A 15,426-nucleotide genomic window follows, 5' to 3' on the forward strand; every position below is an offset into this window, starting at 1 on the left:
CCCATCAAAATCGACTACATTTCAATCATCCTCCAGTATTGAAGAAGTCAATTGAACTTACCAGCCAGGTGAAAAAAAAGTTTTTTCTTAACATTTCAAATTTCCATCACTGGCAATATTTCGCTTTTGGCTTTTAAGGAGCCCCTTAAAGGGGAAAGAGGTGGGGAAAGGGCAGCGAAATTCAGGTAGCGAATATAGACTTCAGTTGGGGCACGCATGGCATCGGACTACAAATGGTGTAGCTGTGGGAAGCCAGAGTTGGAAGAACACCGGATCTCTGTGGGGATTATTTACAGGGGAAAATAATTTACCGTCAATTGTGTGAGACCGACTCATTTCAGCTCGGAGGCACCTCCACAATACAGCATTTTCTGTTCTATATGGCTCAATGAGTGACTATGTTGCCAGTCGCTGTCTGGCGGCTTTAGCGACTGTCAATCAGCGGCGACGTCACAAAGGCCGGCTCGAATGGAGCGGGCGGCGGTGTTCGGGTTCCCGGAAGAGGTGACGACCTCGAGCTGCAGCAGCCGCGGTGGCGGCGGTATGTGTGCGCTATGGAGGGCAAGAGAGTGGAGATTCCAACTGGGGTACTGGACGACTTGTGCAGGTAAACATACAGCTAGTGGCCTGGAAAACACACACACACAAGCTCTAGTTCCCCCACCACCCCATTCCGGCGCAGAGTGGCTGTAAAGGAGGAAGTGAGGGCCGAGGAGGAGGAGGAGGAGGAGGAAATACGTTCGGAGCAAAGAGCCCGACTGACCAAGGCCAAAGTTAGAATCGGATCCGACTTAAAGGAATAAAGTGTTTAAAAATCAATGGATGTTGTTTTACATAAATGAGGAAGTGAGAGGAAAAAGTCCCGCTTTTCAATCTGGTTACGACAACGAATTGTGAAATGTTGTACGAGAGGACATTTTGTGGTGTGTTTTGTTTCGTAAAATACAAGCCAACAGCACATTTAGTTTTGAAGAAACAGAATGAAGAAACGTTTCGTTTCACACTTTAAAAGCTTAGGGCTTACAAGAAATATATTAAAACGATACATGCCACAGTTGTGTTTCTGTGGGGTGTTTAAAAGTGAATAGTTACTTCCGAGGTGAAACTGGTGCCAATTCATCTTTTACTCACTCTTAGGCATTTTTTTCCCCCTGGCTATCCCTTATTTAGAATGCAGAATTTAACACGCACTCTTTAAGTATTTAAACAAAGAGATCATATGTACGAGCACTTTATACTTTTTAAAAAAATCTTGCTGTTTTTGTTTCTTAAAGATATAATTATATCATCTATTTAGTCTACCAGGTCAAGATGCGTTTGTAATATGATCACTTTTAAAAAAGCACATTTTCAACTTCCACTCATTGGGTCAATTTGCAAGAATTCCCAGAGTAAAGGGAAGATAACATTTACAGTGTATGAGAAGAGGGTGCTTGTTCGTTGATAAGCAGGCTTTGGTTGTGACATTGTCTTTGGAGAACGCACCAGTTTATGATGAATGGTAGTTAACTTCTGTTTGCTTACATTTCAAAAAGGCCAAGTTTATTCTGATCATTGCAAAGCCCTGAAAAATAAGCCAGAGAATGGCTGTCACCTCGTTTTGTGCTGGAACTCATACTGTGTGTGTGTGTGTGTGCATACATATTATTATACATGCAAGTATGCAAAACTGTGAAACTGACAATTCTACATTGATTGTCAGCATAATTCTTAGAACAGTCAGGTTTATATAGCAAATATAGTTTGATTGTAAAATCACTTCCAAAGTTCAGGATTCTGTTGCAAGCAAAAGCAGGTAATTGGGTATAGTAAATACCTTTGTTATTGTGAACAGCATAAAGGATGAACTATTTTAAACAATCTGCTAGTAATTGGGCATATTATCTACATACCTAGTATATTGAGATAGCAATACAGAAGTTCATATACAACATTACTCATTTGTCTGATTGGATGATCAAAGAACTTTATTTGGTCTGATGGCAGTTAGTGGCAAAAGCTACTCATGTTGGTACTGCAGTGTAGCAACTCAAACCTTTTAGATACCCAGAAAAAATCTGATCGGGTCCAAAAGTGATGAACTTCGGCCTCATCATGATTTTGCATGATATAGGTGAGAAAAGATGTGATCAGTGTAGCTCTGGTGAACAAAAGAGACCTATTTATGAGGATGTTGATAAGATCAATCTTGTAAAGCTTGGAATTCCCAGCCATCTATATTGATTCACGAAGGTAGGCTTGTGATCAACAGTAGAGAGTGTGGTACTGGAAAAACACAGCAGGCCAGGCAGCATCCGAGGAGCAGGAAAATGGACACCTCGGGCAAAATCCCTTCATCAGGAATGGTGATACACAGTCGAGAGGCTTCTAGCTGGTTTCTTGATTAGGATGTTGTGGAAAAGGAGCTCCATTGCAAAGGTGAATTTGTGCACAGGATGGAACCTAATAACACACGTAAGGAAAATCCTAGGTTTAGCTGCAGTTCAAATATAGCAAAATATCTTTTTTTTAACAATTAGATTAGATTCCCTACAGTATAGAAAGAGGCCATTTGGCCCAACAATTCTACACCGACCCTCTGAAGAGTAACCCACCCAGACCCATTCTCCTACCCTATATTTACCTCTGACTAATGTGCCTGACACTATGGGCAATTTAGCAGGGCCAACTCACCTAACCTGCACATCTTTGGATCATGGGAGGAAACCCACACAGACACTGGGAGAACGTGCAAACTCCACACAGACAGTTGCCTGAGGTGGGAATCCAACCTGAGTCCCTGGCACTGTGAGGCAGCAGTGCTAACCACTGAGCCATCGTGCCACCCACAAAACCAAATCTGCGAACAAGGGTCCGAACCTGTGTAAGGAGACACCATTGGATTTCAAGCCCTTAACCACTCGGCCATCACAGCTGCTAAATATCTATGCATTGGAAGTATTCAAAGGATAGGAAGTTTGGCTTCGTTCCATTGAAGAAATGTTTCTCATGGGTCTGAACAAAGATGTTTTTGCCCTCTGGGGCTAGTGCTTAGCTGATAGCAATAGCAGCTATTTGGGTATGGAGGATGTCGTTAAAACTGAAGTCAACTGTAGCTAGTTGTTGAGTTCATAAGTTCCATTTATCCACATAAAGGTGGTGTGTCCAGTTCATCATAATATAGAACTGCAGTACAAATGTCTGTGGCCTCCTTGGGTGCTACTTTGGTGAATGTCAAATGAGCACAAACATTGCAAAGCTATCGAAATGATAGTCTGAAAATGTGAAAGAGTACCTCATTATGTATATGTAAAACTTGGCTAAAACTGGTTGTAGCAACTCACCCAACTATTTTGTCAGTTCACATTGTGCAGAACTGCTCGTTGATAAAATAGGGCCTGATTTTTTTGTCTGGGCATTCCATGTGTGCCTAGATGCAGTCAGACAAGTGCAATCATTATATACTACTGAGTAGCTTTTTGCTGCTATACAAGCCCAGCAAGCCTTGTTTTAAAGCTTTCTTTTGATTTAAGCAATGGTCATTAGAGGGCAGTCATCAAAACTTCAGGACATCTCTGCAGAAGTGCCTCCAGGGAGATTCTGAGGCCCAACCAGCTTTAGCTGCTTCATCGATGATCATTCTTCCATCCTCGCGATGCTCAAGGGTATCTCTATAAGAAGAGTCTGAAGGCTCGAATCTGGAGTTTTGATAGTAATTTGAAGTCTTAGGAAAGGTTTGTCCATGGGTACTACAACTGATGCAATAAATTCAAGACCTCCCACAAAAGCAACTGCATGTTAGAGGCAGAGACAAAATGTAAGAACAGGAACCAACTCATTCAAAACACAAATAATCTATGGTGTCCTTTGCAATATCCAGCAGAAGCTGTTCGGTGCAAAATGGTCTTAGTGGTTCGCTATATACTATCTGGAAGTCTATCAAATACCTTGGATATTGAAACATATATTTACCTTGAAGGATAAATGTGAAGATGTCCAATTATAGTACAGTTTTGGAGGAAATTCATGCCTTTTTGCTCAACTACCAATGGCCAAACATTGGCTTTGGATTACAGTCAGACTGAAGTGTTAACTTTTTTTTGTTGGTAATTCATTCATGGGATATAAGCATCGATGGCTGGGTCATTTATTGTTTATCCCTAATTGCTGTTAAGAAGAAGACAAGCTGCCTTTTTGACCAGCTGCAGACTACTTGCTATGTTCGGCAAAGAGATCCAGGATTTTGATTAAGTGACACTGAAAGAGCAACAGTTTATTCCCAACTCAGGAAGTGAGTGGAGGGGATCTCCCAGATGGAGTTTCCATGTATCTGCTGCTCTTGTCTTTCTAGATGTTAGTTCTATGTAGTCATAAATGTTAGGAGAATATACACATTAAATCTTGGTCTCGTTTCCAGAATCCAGATTCTTAATGTTTTCATGATGGCTCATCTCCCATTTCACTTTAGAAGTTTGATTAAAGATCTTTGGTGAATTTCTCTATTGCATCCTTGAATATAACAGTACACACTGCAGTTACTGAGTATTGATCGTGGAGGGATGTATATTGTGAATGTGGTGTGATTCAAATGGTCTACCCTGTATTGGGTATTGTCAAGCTTCTACATTGTTGTTGGAGTTGCACTTCTCCATGGAAGTGGGGCGTATTCCATCACATTCTTGGCTTGTGCCTTGTGGATGGTGAACAGGTTTTGGGACGTGAGGGGCTGAATTACTCACTGCAGGATTCCTAGCCCTGATCAGCTGTTGTTCATAGTATTTCTGTGGTTAGTCTAGTGCTGATCTGGTCAGTGGTAAGCCCACGATGTTGATTGTGGGGGATTGTCATCAGAATGTCATTCAAGGTTAAAACAAAATGATTGGATTCTCTCTTGTTGCAGGTGGTCATTGGCTGTGGCAATATTGTAGCACCAAAGTTATTTACCACTTGTCAACCTAAGCGTTGATATTGTGCAGATCTTGTTGCATTTGGACATGCATGGCTTCAGTGTCTAATGGAGTGGCTAATGCTGAACATCATACAATCATCAGCAAGCATCCCCACTTCTGACCTTGTTGTGGAGGGAAGGTCTTATGTGAAGCAGTTGAAGATAGTTGGGCCAAAGATGAAACGCTTAGGAACTTCCACTGAGATGTCATGGAGCTGAGGTAATTGACCTCCAACAACCGTAACCATCTTCCCTTGTGTTTTGATTTCTACTATGGAGACATTTCCTGATTAAAGTTAAAAATCACACAATACCAGGTTATCATACAACAGGTTCATTTGGAGGCCTTTATAGTCCTTTTGGACTATAACCTGGTGTTGTATGATCTTTAACTTTGTCCAACCCTCGTCCAACACTGACTCCTCCAAACCATTTTCCTGATTCTCATGAACACTCCCTTTGCTAGGGTTCCCTGATGTCAAACTTTTGTCAAATGTGGCCTTGATGTCAAGAACAGTCACGCTCACCTCTGCTCTGGAGTTCAGCACTTTTCCCTGTTTGAATCAAGGCTGAAATCAGGAGCTATCTGATCCTGGTGGAACCCAAACTAATCAACATTGAACAGGCTATTGCTGTGCATGTGCTGCTTAATAACACTGCTATTACTTGTGTTAGTTGATATACAGCACTGAAACAGTCATCTCAAGAGGTCCCTGCTGATGTTTATATTCCAGAGAAACCCTTCTGTTTTTCACCCAATCCTATCGGTACAAGGAAAAGGGATATTTGTTGAATTACATTCTCCTTAAATGTGTCTCAATTTCAAGACCTGGTATTATTCTGTTGTACCCTCCCCAAACAGTTAGCACTGCTGCCTCACCGCGCCAGAGACCCGGGTTCAATTCCCGCCTCAGGCAACTGTCGTGTGTGGAATTTGCACATTCTCTCCGTGTCTGCGTGGATTTTCTCCGGGTGCTCCGGTTTCTTCCCACAGTCCAAAAATGTGCAGGTTAGGTGAGTTGGCCATGCGAAATTGTCCATAGTGTTAGGTGAAGGGGTAAACGTAGGGGAATGGGTCTGGGTGGGTTGCTCTTTGGAGGGTCGGTGCGGACTTGTTGCAGACAAGTAATCTAATCAAACTATATATGTTTCCTGAGGTGTGTACCATGTGCAGCAGTGATGGGAGTTTTATAAGGAGAGACTGCACCTTGGCTAAGTGATATTGTGAACTTCAAGTGAGATCAAAATTAACTATGATAAGTAATGTTACCTTTGATAGCATACTTTCATGCTGTTATAATTGTCAATCCTGCTGTATGACTTGGCTACTAAATTCTTCAAAATATTCAGTAGACCAAGATTGTAGGGAAGCACTTCTTGAAGTGAACTGGAGGTCATAGGCATTGCAGGTTTGTCATTTCCAAACAAAGTTTGTTAAAGTGATTAAATTTGTAAATTCTTCCATTTCAGTACTTATTATTAATGCATTTATAAATAGTTGTGTGACTATGGCAGTTATGTTGTATAACTGGATTGTAACTGGACCAGAGTCTTGGTCCAAATCTAATTGCATTAAAATGCATCCTGCAATTTACATGTTACCCATGGTATTTTTCATTAGCTTAATGAGAAAAGATATCATATTTATCAGGTTTGTAAGCTGAAACTAAACTTAAACCTAGGCTTTATGATATACAAAAGTTAAAATATTGAACATATACTTAGTCTCTTTGATAAATGGATCTGGGTGAGTTACAAATGGGTCTGGGTGGGTTACTCTTCGGAGGGCCTGTTTCCACACTGTAGGGAATGTAATCTAGATTTCAAAGTGAGTTTCATAAGTATGTTATGTATTGTTTCTTTTGTTATGCATTCAAGTTGTTTAGTTAGAACACATTTCAGAACTCAGTATTTTAATTAAAAGCAGAGAAGACCCTGAAATCTGTTCCTTGATTCCTTTCGATCAGCAAGTTTTTGATGTTTTGAAAGCACGGTTTTCAAATTCTGTGGTAGACTAATATTATAACTATGTCTGTTGCTCTCTATATGCTCTCCGCTACATTGGGGAGACAGGACGCCAACTCAAGGAACGTATCAGAGAACATCTTTGGGACACGCGCACCAAACAACCCCACTGCCTGTGGCCAACCAGTTCAACTCCCCCTCCCACTCTGCCAAGTATATGCAAGTCCTGGGCATTCTCCACCACCAAATCCTAGCCACTCAACACCTGGAGGAAGGACACCTCATCTTCAGCCTTGGGACCCTCCAACCACACGACATCAATGTCGATCTTCACCAGTTTCCTCATGTTGCCTCCTCCCCACCTCATCCCAGATCCACCCCTCCAATTCAGCATTGTCCTACCTGTCCATCATCTTTCCCACCGATCTGTTCCATCTTCCTCTTCAACCTATGACTGTCACCTCCCCCAACAGTATTTTTTGTCTTCCCACCTACCTTGCCCCCCCCCATTATTCTCTCAACCCCCTCACCCCACATTCCTGATGAAGAGTTTATGCTCGAAATGTCGACTCTCCTGCTCCACGTATGCTGCATGACCTGCTGTGCTTTCCCAGTGCCACACTTTTCAACTCCAATATTATCATGACTCTAGTGAATGCTAATAAAGGAGAACACAAATTGCTTTACACTTCCCAGATCTGCAGGCAAGAATTGTGATACATGCTGATTTCCTATTATAGTGTAAGCAACTGATTCACAAACCAGCTCACCATGCCCTTCAGTGCACTTGAGAATGGGCTAAGTAAATATTGGCTAAACAGTGACATGTATATTCCATGAATACATTTTTTAAAATTCTTGTGCAGAAACTACCTCACACACAATCCAAGTACAAGTGAGTTCATGGAATCCTTACAGCATGAAAGTAGGCCATTTGGCCCATTGTGTCTACACTGGCCCCAAGAAGGAAGACGGGGAAATGTTGTGGCAGTAGGAGCTGCACCTTTTTTTAAGGTATTTTAGGTATTGGGCAAGTTGTTGGAGGGAATCCTGAGGGACAGGATATACATGTATTTGGAAAGGCAAGGACTAATTAGGGATAGTCAGCATGGCTTTGTGCGTGGGAAATCATGTCTCACAAACTTGATTGAGTTTTTTGAAGAAGTAACAAAGAGGATTGATGAGGGCAGAGCAGTAGATGTGATCTATATGGACTTCAGTAAGGTGTTCGACAAGGTTCCCCATGGGAGACTGGTTAGCAAGGTGGGATCTCATGGAATACAGGGAGAACTAGCCATTTGGATACAGAACTGGTTCAAAGGTAGAAGACAGAGAGTGGTGATGGAAGATTGCTTTTCAGACTGTATGCTTCTGGCTGGTGGCATGTGTGAACCTATGAGAACAGGTATCATCACCCTCATTTACATACAGAAGGGGTGAGGGAGGAAATTAGAAATTGGCAACCAATGTCACTATTGAATGTGGATTAGAAAATACTGTCTTAAGGTCATCGCCAACTAGGTCAGGTCTGCTCTAGGATCAGTGGTTCACCCCAACCAAACCTGTGCTAAACTAGGCAGGACAATCTCTGAGATTCCCACGCTCCTTAGGGATACATTCACCTACGTGCAGGACAGTTGAGTGAACACCTGCTTCATCAGCCTAGACCAGGAGAAGGCATTTGACAGGCTATTGTACAACCATCTGAGGGATGTGCTTTCAAACGTGTTTTGGGTAGAATACCTGCAATTGGATCTGTAGTACAGTTTCAATCTGGGTGGGAACCAGAAAGCTTCCCAGTCAGGCAGGGCTTCCCACTCTCTCCTACCTTGTATAAAGTTTTTTGCTGAATCCATCAGATAGGATGAGAGCCTGACAGGGGTGACTATTTAAGGCCGTGGGGGCTTGCAGAATAAAGCCTTCCTCTACATGGATGACGTTGTCATTTTCTCCTCCGATCTGCCAAGGTAAATAGAGGTAAAAGTGAGGCCATGTTTTTTTGGGAACTGGCTCGGCCAGTCCTTTAGACCCTTCACAGTCAAGGCACATTACCTGAAGATGCTGGGTACATGGTTGGGAGGGCAGGGGCATGTGCCTAAACTTGAGAGGAACATGTTGCCAAGGTGAGGCAGAAACTGGTCATATGCGAGCATTGCTTACACTGCAGGTAGAAACCTGGTCATCAGATGTGAGATATTCTGTCTTTTGTATGTGGTGTAGGTTTGGTTTGTTCCCCAAGCCTGCATCACTCCAGTCACCTGAGCCACCTTCCACCTCAACTGGAGGTCAAAGATGGACTGGGTCCAAAGGGATACTATATTTAAAGCTGTAGACGAGGGTGTAAAGAGTGTAAACAATGCTGCCTCTCATCTTTTGTGAGTGACTGCATCAAGCTGTGCATAGTCCCCTGGACCACAAACACCAAGTGTCATTACATACTGAAGTTCTACCTGATCCTGGTGTTACCAAGGATGGGCTTATCCTTGTTGCTGTGGAATGCTGCAAGTAGTTGGACTGCTTCACATCACCTGCCCCTCGTGGAAACGTTTGTGAAAGTAAACACCTTTTGACCACAAGTCCATCAGGCAGTGGTCAGCACATGGTGTCATCAAGACCTTGTGGGGCGAAGGATAGTATTAGTGAGTTTTGAGAAGATTTGTAGCTCAGGTTGAGGTTCTGGACTCCTTTAAATAAAGAGATCAAAACAGCACATGGCATTTGAAATGTGGTCACCCCATTGCCCTGTATAAATGAAGCATCATATCCTTACTTCTATGTTCAGTTTCTCTTGTAATGAAGGATAGCATCCTTTAGCCGCCTTAATTACTTGCTTTATCTGCTTAATTGAGGGTTAAGAGTCAACCACTGTGCTGTGGATCTGAAATTGCATGTAGGCGAGATCAAGTAATAAAGACAGTCTCCTCCCCTCAATGACATTAGTAAATTGGATGGGTTTTTCAACAATTGCCATAGTTGGTTTCACAGTTTTATGAAGACTCTAATTCCAGATTTTTAAATTAATCCAAATTCCAACATCTGACATGGTGAGATTTGAACTTGGTGACCCCAAATCATTACCGCGGTCTCTGGATTAATAGTCTAGCAATAATACTACCAGGCATGGGTTTTTTCACAATATACTTTCTCTCCTATTGTTATCATCTGCAAATACAGCAACCATTTCTTCATTTGCCCCCTCTAAGTTATTATAAATTTGGGGACAAAAGGTGGCCTCAGTTCAGACTCCTGTGAGACCACACTCCTGTCACATCCTGCATCATGACCATTTTGTTAAGGAGCATTTTATAGAACAAATTTGCTTCATTTTCTTTTATTGCATTGAACTTTGGTCATAAAGCTTGTGGAGCAAGTAGTGGATATTTGTGCTTGTACATGTATTTGAACTAATTATCCACGAAGCTCTAAACAAAATGGTGTTCCTTCTAATTGATATCTTGAAGCCTTCTGCATTGAAGTTTGCATTATGTAGTTGACAGTATATTATTTGGAACTAGAGTTATTTTCCTAATAATATGCAACTTTGAACATGAGAACGTTGTGAAAAGATCAAAAACAACAAAGCTTGTCTAAAGTATAGGCGATTTCAATGGTATATTTTGTATAACCTTTACAGCTAGTCCTATTATTTAACCTGTTGCAATGTCTTTGTAACGTGATGAATATTTCATTATATTCTGTACAAGATTGTGAAACCTTTTATGCATGATAGCGAAACTGACAATGGAATGTTATAAAAGTGTGGTTTATTTATTGTACAGCCGATTCATTTTGCACATTCCAAGTGAAGAAAGAGACAATGCGATCAGAGTATGCTTTCAGATTGAGCTGGCCCATTGGTTTTACTTGGACTTCTACTTGCAGAACACACCAGGATTGCCTCAGTGTGGGATAAGAGATTTTGCCAAATCAGATATCCTTTAACGACATATAGGATAGATTTTGTTAACATCTGCAAAATATTTTTCCTTGCAGACATGTCGATGAACTGATCACTAGATGAGTAGCAATATATTGCAGCCTATGGAAATAGCAGGTTAGTTTTTGATCTGCTTTGCACACTTCCTGTTGCGCTCAGTTCATTCTTTTGTGGGACTTCAAAATTGTGGAAAACCCCCTTCACCTCTTCCTCCCTCCCCCCCCACAAAGTTATTTTCAATTCAAATCCACCTTTTAAAATCTACACTGAGAATCTCCTAATCAGTGATTGATTAAACTGATCTTTCTTCTTGTGACTGTTTTGTCACTTTTGGAATCTGGTACCTTTTGGGTTCAAATCCATTTCACATGGCAAGAAAATCTATTGGCTGAAAGTTATGTAGTTAAAAGATTGTTTGTTTATCCCTGAACTATTGTTGCCAAAATGTTGCTTATTCCTTAACTGCTGTTGTACTCTTCAATCATTGTTCATTTTTACTTCGGAAAGGAGATGACGTGGAAAAGATTTTAGATGAATGGAAGGAGTACAAGATGGGAGTCCCAACATATGGTGCAATTATATTAGATGAAGCACTGGAAAATGTAAGTCATAACCTGGAATGACTTCTGCAGTCCCAGATTTTATATTTGGGAAAGATCTTCACATCTGTGCACAAGTCTAAGTTTATGTTAAATAAAATAAATGACAGGTTTTTGTCAATTGATAAGGAAGACAGATAATATTAAAAAAGGTGAAATGTTAGTGCTCGCTAGTGAGTCAGTCACTAGAAGGCATAAATTTAAGATTATCAACAGAATCATGGAGTTATTTATGGCAGAGAAAAAGTCAATTTAGCCCATTAAATCGATGTTCCGGAAGTAGCAAGCAATCTTGACAAGTCCTGTTTGCCCACTTGGTCCCACAGCCCTATAAATTTGTCTCTTTAAAAGTACCCATTTAATTTCCTGTCTGAATGATTGACCACTTCGTAGGCAGCAACTGGTGCAAAAGGAAAATTCTTCCTCACACTCCCCTTGAATCTCTTTCCCAAAATCTTAAAACTGTGTCATTTCTTTCCTGTCCCAAAGATCAAACATCCACATCTACCTGGGTTAGAAGAATACCTTCCTTTCAGGCATGCTAGACTATCATTTAGTTGTCAGCTTCACGCTTTGTGCCCTACAGGTACATGTTTTGAAGCAGTATAGGTGAATAAAACTGATTCCAGGGAATCAATGAGACTGTACAGGCTGTGTTTCGAAAATACAAACCTTGTTAGGAAATGGAATGCCCAACCCGAAATTGTCCTCAAAGCAGAATTAATAATAACACTTAAAGAGATGCCTCCTGGACACTGCCACTGCATCACTAGACCCCTTCACATAACCATTGATTCTGTTACAGTTGAGCTTATCTATTTCTTATAGATATACAAGCTGCACTGTGACCTGCACTTTTAGTCCTATTCCTGAACAGGGGGTATCGCTGTTTTCTTGTGGATATTGATAAATTAGGGCTTTCTCTTTCTTATAATAGAATGTCAGTATTGCTAAAAATGCCAGTGTGTATATATCCCTAATTGTCCTGAACTGAATTACTGACTTGCTAGGCCACTTCAGGGGCCATTTAGAGACAATTACACCATACTGTTCCTGTGCTGGAAGTGCTTGATGGTGACACTGTGGAGGAATCTTTACTTTTGTTTTAAAAAAGTAGAATCAGTTACATTGCAGAGGGTCTGGAGACACATGTAGACTAGACTAGGTAAGGACACCAGTTTTCCTTACCTAAAGGACATTAAAGAACTAGATAAGTCTTAAACCAATTGACAATTAAAACAGCTTTTAATTCGGAACTTAACTGATTTTAAAATTTCACCATGTACAGTTGGTTCTCTGGAATGCTAGTCCAGACAATACTAACACACTGTTCCCCCCTAAATAACATCCATGCCTCCCATTAAACTGTAAGGTGGAAAATGTGTTGAACTAGGTCCATAAACTTTGGTCATATACCATCTTTTGTTAAGTACAGAGCAGTGAAACTTAAATTTTGCACAAAATCAAAAATTTCATCAAAACAACATTAAGATCTTACAGTAAGACAAATTGGGAAACATGTTAGCTTGGCTGAATAAAACACTGCAATTTCAATCTCTAAAGAGAAGCCATCTATGAACAAGTACTTACCCGCTGATCATGTTTGTATATTTAATTACCAATTAATTGGAAGACTCATCAATGAAATGAAGCAATGGGAACTGGAATTGTGATTGATTACTAATTTTTTGGTCAGTATTTCCTGCTGTAGATTTATAGTTTGCTATAGCACTACATTGCTATGACATTGAAATGAAGCAAAATAAATGGACAGAAATAAGAACTTTGAAATAAGTAGAATTCACTGCACAATATACCACAGTCAGTTATTTTGAATTAATTAATTCGTTCAATAACAACAAAGTACATTTATATAGTACATTTAGCATAATAACGCATAGTCATATGAGGAAATATTAGGTCACGACCAAAAACGTGGTGAAAGAGAGAACTCTTGATGAGAATCTTAAAAGGAAACAAGTAAGGCAGTGAGGTGTAGGGAAGGAATCCCAGAGCGAGACACCAAAGGCACAGGCATCAAAGGTGGAGCAATTATGACTGGAGGCACTCGAGGAAGCAGAATTTAAAGGAGGCCAGAATAAGAGGAGCACAGGTTTATGGGTCTGGGGGACATCACAAAGATATGGAAGATCTAGGTCAGGAAGGAATTGGAAGTGTGAATAAAGTGAGGATAAACAATGTGAGACCAGCCAGCTGTGCATTAGATAGAGCAAGAGCTTTAGCAGCAGGTCAGCTGAGGCAGGCAGAGTCACAATGAGATTGGAGAGCTGGATGTAGGTGGCTTTGAAAGAAGAAATGTAAAACCAGAAGCTTATTTTACGATCAGAAATGATACAAGATTGCAAACAGCTTGGTTTAATCTCTGATTACTACCAGGAAGAAGAATGGTAGAGTGGGAACAGAGTTTGGAGGAGACTAAAAATAATTGCTTCAGTCCTTCCAGTATTTAATTAGAAGAAATTGCTTCCACAAGCAAACTAATTGCCTCAGTGGAGGAGTCAAGGGAGATGGTGGTAATGTAGAGCTGATTGTGGTCAACATACTATGAAAGCTTAACACTGTTTGTTCCTAAGGGGCAACATGTAGATGAGAAATAGGGAGTCAGGCACACCAGAAGTGATGGTGCAAGAGCAGGAAGAGAGAAGCCATTGCAAATTATTTTCTAGCTATGATTAGTTAAGAGAATGGCTCGGTGACAACAATACATGCAAAATACTGTGGAGAAGCAAAAAAAGGATAAAGCCTTAGATTGACTCCCTTCCCTTTCCCAGTGCCAATAAAAATGATATTGTATTTAACACGTTCAAATCTGAGCAAACAGCAATTTAAAAATTATTCCTGTTCCTATTTCAATAGGTCCTTCTTGTTCAGGGTTATTTGGCAAAGTCTGGTTGGGGATTTCCAAAGGGTAAAGTGAACAAAGAGGAGGCCCCACATGACTGTGCTGTGAGAGAGGTAAGGTATTGATGTGTGTTCTCATCAAATTAATTTTTATTTGGGTTATTGTAATTTTTATGTAAGTATGTTGTATTTATCCTCAGTAATCTTTTTTTAAGAGTGGCATTGTTATTTCTAAAATGTTTTAGAACGTTTGGACAGGCTTTCAGTCAAGTGCCAATTGATAGAATCTAATGTGTAACATTTAAACCCTCTTTCTATCTCGATGCAGCTCACGTAAATGTGTATTAAGTTTTAAGTACTCCATTTAGGATTTAGAAATGACCTGAATTTCTACATTATAGCCATTACAAAAGAGAAAGTGTGAAAAAAGATTGATAAATTGATCTAAAAATCTAAATCTAAAAATCAGAGAATCTAAAAATTGATAAATCTCCTGGCCCCGGTGGACTACATCCTAGAGTTCTGAGAGATGTGGCTGAAGAAATAGTGGAGGCGTTGGTTGTGACCTTTCAAAAGTCACTGGAGTCAGGGAAAGTCCCAGATGATTGCTGTTGTAATCCCCTTGTTCAAGAAAGGATCAAGACAGAAGATGGAAAGTTATAGGCCAATTATTCTAACCTCAGTTGTTGGCAAAATTCTAGAATCCATTGTTAAGAATGAGATTTCTAAATTATTGGAAGTGCAGGGTCAGATTAGAACAAGTCATCATGGATTTAGTAAGGAGAGGCAGTGCCTGACAAACCTGTTAGAATTCTTTGAAGAGGTAACATGTAGGTTAGACCAGGGAAGCCCACTGGATATCATCTATCTCGACTTCTAAAAGGCCATTGATAAGGTGCTTCAGGGAGGTGAGGGCCCATGGTGTTCGCGGTGAGCTACTGGCATAGATTGAGGATTGGCTGTCTGACAGAAGGCAGAGAGTTGGGATAAAAGGTTCTTTTTTATGGCAGCAGGTGACAAGTGATGTCTTGCAGGGTTCAGTGTTGGGGCAGCAGCTGTTCACTTTATATATTAATGACCTGGATGAAGGGACTGGGGACATTCTGGCAAAATTTGCCGATGATAGGAATTTAGGT

General features: G+C 40.7%; 1 protein-coding gene across 2 annotated transcripts in view; it reads left to right on the forward strand.

The window, feature by feature from the left end:
- The first annotated feature begins 225 nt into the window (after positions 1-225).
- The window catches only part of dcp2 (decapping mRNA 2), a 35,300-nt gene continuing 20,099 nt past the window's right edge, over positions 226-15,426 (forward strand). The window contains exons 1-4 of one of the 2 annotated variants that reach the window (XM_043710730.1): positions 226-607; positions 10,672-10,823; positions 11,304-11,431; positions 14,306-14,404. In XM_043710730.1, the coding sequence (XP_043566665.1) occupies positions 555-607; positions 10,672-10,823; positions 11,304-11,431; positions 14,306-14,404 (432 nt within the window). In that variant the 5' untranslated portion in view covers positions 226-554. Of the gene's footprint in view, positions 608-10,671; positions 10,824-10,885; positions 10,947-11,303; positions 11,432-14,305; positions 14,405-15,426 lie in introns of both variants that reach the window. The other variant, XM_043710737.1, reaches the window with a different exon arrangement.

Source organism: Chiloscyllium plagiosum, chromosome 2, assembly GCF_004010195.1.
Source record: "Chiloscyllium plagiosum isolate BGI_BamShark_2017 chromosome 2, ASM401019v2, whole genome shotgun sequence".
Taxonomy (NCBI): Eukaryota; Metazoa; Chordata; class Chondrichthyes; order Orectolobiformes; family Hemiscylliidae; genus Chiloscyllium; species Chiloscyllium plagiosum.